The sequence below is a fragment of the Chrysochloris asiatica genome, unplaced genomic scaffold (genome assembly GCF_000296735.1).
Source record: "Chrysochloris asiatica unplaced genomic scaffold, ChrAsi1.0 scaffold00007, whole genome shotgun sequence".
Classification (NCBI taxonomy): domain Eukaryota; kingdom Metazoa; phylum Chordata; class Mammalia; order Afrosoricida; family Chrysochloridae; genus Chrysochloris; species Chrysochloris asiatica.
In genome coordinates this window covers 34,626,292-34,632,944 of record NW_006408525.1, presented here as the reverse complement: position 1 = coordinate 34,632,944, position 6,653 = coordinate 34,626,292, and the positions used below count along the sequence as shown (strand labels likewise).

The window sequence follows — 6,653 nt, the reverse complement described above, 5'->3', positions numbered from 1 at the left end:
CTGGTAGCGTAGTGGTTACGAATCGGGCTGCGAACCTTAAGGTCAGCGGTTCGAAACTACCAGCCGCTCCGCGGGAGAAAGATGAGGCTTTCTACTCCAAACCCTGTACAGGGTCGCTATGGGTCGGAACCGACTCGACGGCACTTAACAACAACAACAACAACATTTTGTTCACTATTAGTAAGAACCGAATCTATAGTTACGATCTAAATTTCCATATGTAGAATGATCTCTACATTTCAGTTATGGTGTTGGAGGAGAATATTAAATGTGCCATGGGTGACCAAAATAACCAACAGATCTGTGTTGGAAGAAGTGCAGCAAGAGTGCTCCTTGGAGGCCAGGATGGCCAAACTTCATATCTCATATTTCGGACATATTGTCAGGAGGGACCAGTCGCGGAAGAAGTGCAGCCAGAGTGCTCCTTGGAGGCCAGGATGGCCAAACTTTGTCTCTCATACTTTGGACATATTGTCAGGGACATATTATCCCTGGAGAAGGATATCATGTTTGATAAGGTGGAGGGTCAGAGAAAAAGAGGAAGACCCCCAGTGAGATGGATTGGCCAAGTGGCATCGATGGGCTCAAGTGTGGCAACAATAGTGAGGTTGGCCCAGGATCGGGCAGGGTTTCATTCTGCTGTGCAAAAGGTTGCTATGAGTTGGTACCTACTTGATGGCACCTAACAACAACAACAATGGGTAAGGCTGGTTAGGCCAAGCCCCGTGTCAGTTTTCTGGCCTTATCTCGTTCAGTGCTGAGCACGCGTGATTCATGCTGCTCCCACAGGCAGCAGTGCCCTCTGTGGTTCACAAACACAGGAAAGGGAATAACGTAATGATTGAACTTTGTTTGACAAAGATCTTTCAAAACATCAGGATGGGAAGGGGGTAATTAAAAATGTCTTTGGTGGTAGAACGATTGAGAGGACATGTTTATAAATTACATTGTCTAACAAAATCATAAACAACTTCCACCCTCTTGTGTATCCAGAAAAGCCTCAACTGTACATCCTGCTACATCTAATAGGTCTGCACAAGTTAGCCTGCATGCATCGCACACAAACACACACACACAGAGGCACCCTAAATGCACAGACACACACATGCACACAGACACATGTGCACACACTTGGGCACATAAATGCACACAAACACATATACATGCAGGCACATGCACATATATGTAGACAGACAGACACATGGACACACACAAACTCAGACACACATGAGGTAGCCAGAGGACTCAAGGATATGGGAAGGTCCTAACTGGGGTCAAGGTACCAGCAAGTCAGGAAGAACGTCAGAGCTGAGGGGTCAACCCCTGACAGGAACCAGGCTGGTAGTGAGAGAAAAACCAATCAACTCCCATATTGAGTGGCTTCTAGGTCTGGTGCTTACATGTTTGAAAAGTAGATCTAGTCCTATTAAGGACTGTAAACAGTGGAATCCCATTTAAAATAGGTGCAGAGAAACAAGACTGGAAAGATGTGCATCTTTCTTAGTGTTGAGATGGATGTTTTTATTTTCTGTAGTTTCCAAATTTCCTACAATAAGTGTGTAGCTAAACGCTATAAAAATGCTCCTCAAAATGACTCCCTCAAACCCATATCCACCTTCCAAGGGGAAGGCGCTGGATAAAGCATGTGTGCTGGGAGGCAGGACATGCTCTTGACAGTGGGCACAGGGGCACCCTAGCAGTAGAACCCCTAGTGAGAGTCTGGCCCTGGGACCCTGCCTGAGTGACTGTTAGGAAGAAGGCTGTCCACTCATGCGAGAGCACCTGGAGCTCCTATTGGTCTTGAAGGGTGGGGCAGGGAAGGGCAGGCAGGAGCCTGAGGAGACTCTGGGTCAGTTCTATATCCACAAGGAGGCAGGAAGACCCAGGACACCCCCCAGAAACCAGGGGACAGCCTTCTTTCTGAGGACCTGGCCATCCATAGGGACAGCTAGGACAGCGAGCCTGTGGGGCCTCTGGCTTGGGGCACGACTGTGACAGGTCACTTCCCACTGTCTCTTGGAATTTGCTGAGAGGATGCCCAGGCAGGTGGGCAGGGGCTTGGTGTGGGGGTAGAACTCTATGGGGGTTGCTGAAGATGGGTGAAGGAGGAAACCTAGGAGCGCAACCCATCAACTGTCAGAAGGCAAAAGAGCAGCCGTGTCCTTGTCCTCCGTTTCAGTGAGACACACAAACTCAGGCGGGAGGGCAGGACCTTTAATTGTATTCACAGGGAAACTGGGTGGGGGCCCTGTGGTAGGTGGCAGAGGTGGCTGGAGGTCAGGATGACAGACTGGTGCCCAGGATGTCCAGGACATGGGGAGGCAGCAGGAGGGCGCCCCTTGCCCCATCTCAGCTGGTCCCCTCAGCCTCTCAGGAGTGTCTCAGCTCCACTTCGGAGCCAAACTGGGGTCCTCGGTGTGGCCGGTGGAGGCTATGGTGGCGGATGCTGAAGAGTCTCTGGGTCAGGCCCAAAGTGGCTACCATAAGGGCGACGCCCAGGAAGAGCAGCACCCACTGGCCCACGCGGGCCTGGTGGGCCTCCAGCTCCAGGCCCAGGAAGTTGACACGGTTGTTGCTCATGCTGGAGGCTTCTGAACGAGCTGGGCGGGAAGCAAGGAGAGCAGGGCGGTGGGCAGGGCAGTGGACAGGGCAGGGGGCTGTTAGTCTAACTGCCACCTGCCTGGACTGGGGAGGGGTCCAGGCCTGGGACTGGAGGTGGGGTGGGTGGTGGTACCAGAGTTTGGCGTCCAGTTGTATTGGGGCCAGCCCAGCTTCTCCCCGTGCCTCCCATTCTCCGTGACGAGCCAGTCCAGCAGCGGCTTGAAGTAGTTCATCATAGCCGAGGCAGACATGTTGGGCTGCCCTGTGATCAGCTGCATGGCTTCCGGCCATGGCTTACTAAAGCCCAGCTTCATGGCATCCCTGGGGGAGCATCAGAGGGAGGGAAACTGAGACAGGAGGGCCGGTGGGAATGCTCACTTCCCTTCCTGCTCCTGGAGCTAATTCCCTCTGAGACTGGGAGGGCCGGAATGTGGAGGGATGACCTGGACCCCACACTGGAGACAGTATATCGAGTCTGGGAGTCCCCAGGGGCTCCTCAGGCTGCAGGGCTTGGGGCAGAGGCAGAAAACATGCAAGGACTCACGCCAGGCGCTTCCCTGCCTCCTTGGACTGATAGATGTCACACTTGTGCAGGGGGCCCTGGTGGCCAGCTGCCTGGCACAGTGCCTCGTGGAACTGAAACTGGATCACGAAACTGACGAAGTACCTGGGATGGAGGGAAGGCTGTGAATCCCAGCCCTCACAACACAGCAGAGCCAGGGCCCCAACGTCCCCTGTAATCAGGGTGTCAGGGACAGCCCATGTGCACCCTCCCACAAACACCTCCCACCACCACTGCGAGACACCACTGTGAGAGGATCCCAGGATCAGTCACATATGTGGGTGGTCAAGGCAGGCTGCTTTTGAGGGTACATGCAGGAGGGGTTAGGCATTACTGATATCTGGGAAGGAGGTCTGGGCACAGAAGGTGCCCAAATATCTTTTGCCCAAGATAGCAGGGATTCCCTGGTAGAAATTTGCTTGTAGGGCAGAAATTGAGAAGTTTTTAAAGAATGTCCCAAACCAGAGGCTCAGGCTGGTGTCTCCTTTGCTAAGGTCGCTGTGCAGAATTTGGAATGCATTCTTCTATAGTCTTTGTTCATCTCTGCTCCGAGAACTATTTGACAAGCTTGGCTGCTAACCATCACATGGCAGGGCTTCTATGTGAGAGTGAAGGCCAGCTTGGAACCCCAGAAACCACTCTCAAAGACAGGATCAGGCTTGTTCCGAGGTGCCCTAGTGGGGAGTCTCCTTGGGGGCCCCTGCCCACCACTGTTATTTGGAGCTTCTGAGCACACGTCTCCTTCCCTGACTTCCAGGGGACAGAATTCACCCATACTAATTTGTTTGGCTCAACTCTGTGCTAACATTGAGCCAGGTGTCAGGAGGGAAGGGTGAGCATGGTGGTCATGAGCTCTCGTTGGGCTTCCAGGAGGTCACCAGGGGAACGGTTCGAGGTCACCATAACCCACTAGGGTGGCCCTCAATACCCTCTGCACCTTGCCTCATGGGAGACCTGGGATGCCAGCAGCCCAGGGGCACCTGAAACTGTACACACTGAGGTCTCTTCAGAGCCATGCCTCCCAGGAGGGCTCAGATCTGAAATCACCCTCAGACGATGTTATTAGGAAGGGCGCTGGTCTGGGCGAATTCATGCTAAGGCTGCAAGACTCATATTCCTAGTGTTTACATAGTCCTTTGAAAAGAGTAATTCCATAAAGTTTGAAATGGGCACCATTTTCCCAGCATGCTGTGTGTTAGGTGTTACTCTAAGAACTTAACCCTCATGGTAATCTTGTGAAATGGTATTGCTAGCCCTTTTCACAGGTGAGAAAGTGATTTCTCACCAAGTAGGAGACCAGGATTTGAATCCAGTTCTGTCTGACCCCAGATGACTGGAGCCATGTCCCTAACCACACTTGGTCTCTAATCCTGCATTTTAGTGTATAGAAGAGTCTTCTAGGTGCAATTAAAATGATCTCAGGCCATTTGGTCAATATTTAGGAACATACTCACAATCTTATTTTTAAAAACAACAAAACAATGCTTGGATCATGATGTAGACATGTGTCACAGGCAATGTTAATGATCCAGCCATGGCCTTGAAACCACTGACAAATTTCATAGGCTGAGTTTCTGTTCATTCAACTATTTGGATGTTACAGGTTCTCATATCAAAAGAATGTTTTAAGAAACAACTGTTCAATGGGAGTAGCAAATGAATGAGCCCGGCTCTGCATCCTGTGACCAAGTTCCCATGGCTGCCTGACTGGTTAAACAGTCCCTGATAGATTTACATGATTGGCTGTAGGCACTACCACCTCCCCCATTACCTGATGTAAGGCACACTTGAAGGAATGTGGAACTTGGCCCCTGGATCAAAGTCAATTTGAGTCCTGGGCACTGGGGGGCAGAGGCCCTGGTACTTCAGCCTGTTGAGGAGGAAGGTCCATTGGAGAAACAAGCGGGGGGAGTTGGCATTTTTGACTTGAAGAATAATTCCTGTGTCTGGAGCTCCTGTGTGCTGTGTCTTTGAGCACAAGCAGCCCTTTGTGCACCCTATCACTTACACATGTTGGCACACACACACACACCCTGACCCGTATGCATGCACACAAATCCACACACAGACATTATCTACACCCAAGTTGTCAGATACAATTACCACTTGCTCATAAACATGAGCAGCGACACACACACACACACACACACACACACACACATAAACACAGACTCACACTGGTCAGTCCATAGATTTACAGGTACACAGACATTCACGAAGAACTACCTCCAAGGCTACCCTCCCAGTTCAAGAGCATTCTCAAACCTGAGACTCCACCACTCTTGGTTGTAGTTCTCCTTGTTGATGCTTCCATCAAACACCCGCCAGCGCCATTCGTCGACGAGGTAGCTGAAGGGGATAAAGGGGATTTTGTCCAGTGCCATCTTCATTAGAAAGTTGATGTCATGTTCTGCCAAGAGAAGGGGGGCCAGCCATCAGATTGACACCTGCTTCCTGCTGGGTCCTGGTAACTCTACGTGTGTGTGTGATATGTGGGGAGAACCTCTTTAGGTCCTACCACTTGTCTCGGGTGGTCTGTGTATTTTATCCTTCCAGGCTCATCATGTTGGTGGTCCCTTTCTTTCCCCAATACTGGGTCCCTAAATCCCCCCTTTTCTGCCTCTTAATCTCAACCATCCCTCCCTGGTCTCTGAATCCACTCATACTCTCCCATTCCTTTCTCACCGTAGCCACCACCCTCGCTACTCAGCAGGTTGATCTTGTGTAGATGCTGTGGAGTAGACACTGAAAGGGCCAGCACGTCACCAATGGCCTCATGAAATCCGGGGTTAGCACCTTCCCGTAAAGTCACAGGTAAATCCTTGTACTGCATGAAATACTGTACATGGCCCATTTCATGGTGGGCTACCACGAGGTCCTCCATGTTCACAGTGGTGCACTGCTTGATCCTAGAGACATGAGACAGGGGAGGCCCAAGTGGGAAGAGAGACAGTGAGGGGCCCAGCTGGCCTGACTGAATACAGAACAAATGCCATCACTGCTGTGTAGAGGGGACCCAGCATTATGGGAAGGAAAATGAAAAGGAGGCATGGAGTCAGCCTGAGACTAAGGGAGTCGGAGGGTTGGAAGCCCCTAATGAGGTCATTCAGGCCATTTCTCTGCCTCCACTTCTTCTTCTTCCGAATAATTCCAGCCCACACTGCCATGTTGCTTTCATAAAACACTTGCTTTAGGGACACTGAGATGCTCATTTATGTGCAGTGTGGTACTTTCTAGAATGTGTCCTGTGGCTTCCCATGGACACATTTTATGTCTCCTAAGACTTAGGCTTTGGAGAACAAACAAGACGGTGGATCAGGTGAAAGTGCAGTAAAGGAGCTCCATCAGCAACAACACAGAATAGAGGACCAAACAGGCTCGGGGGATGGTTCCAGAACTCTGAACCACATATAAAGGAATATTTAGAAGGTTGGAAGGCTTACAGCTAGGGGAATTTGTAGCAGAAGCAAGAAATCCATTGCTTTCTAAT

General features: G+C 50.8%; 1 protein-coding gene across 3 annotated transcripts in view; it reads right to left on the bottom strand.

Annotated features, from left to right (window-relative positions):
* Window positions 1-2,369: 2,369 nt before the first annotated feature.
* Window positions 2,370-6,653, bottom strand: part of ACE (angiotensin I converting enzyme) — a 22,235-nt gene continuing 17,951 nt past the window's right edge. The window contains exons 20-25 of one of the 3 annotated variants that reach the window (XM_006833560.1): window positions 5,849-6,072; window positions 5,429-5,573; window positions 4,935-5,033; window positions 3,146-3,268; window positions 2,735-2,922; window positions 2,370-2,600 (exon numbers count right to left, since the gene is read on the bottom strand). In XM_006833560.1, coding sequence (XP_006833623.1) covers window positions 2,371-2,600; window positions 2,735-2,922; window positions 3,146-3,268; window positions 4,935-5,033; window positions 5,429-5,573; window positions 5,849-6,072 — 1,009 coding nt within the window. In that variant the 3' untranslated portion in view covers window position 2,370. The remainder of the gene's footprint in view (window positions 2,601-2,734; window positions 2,923-3,145; window positions 3,269-4,934; window positions 5,034-5,428; window positions 5,574-5,848; window positions 6,073-6,653) is intronic. The other 2 variants (XM_006833561.1, XM_006833562.1) reach the window with 2 other exon arrangements.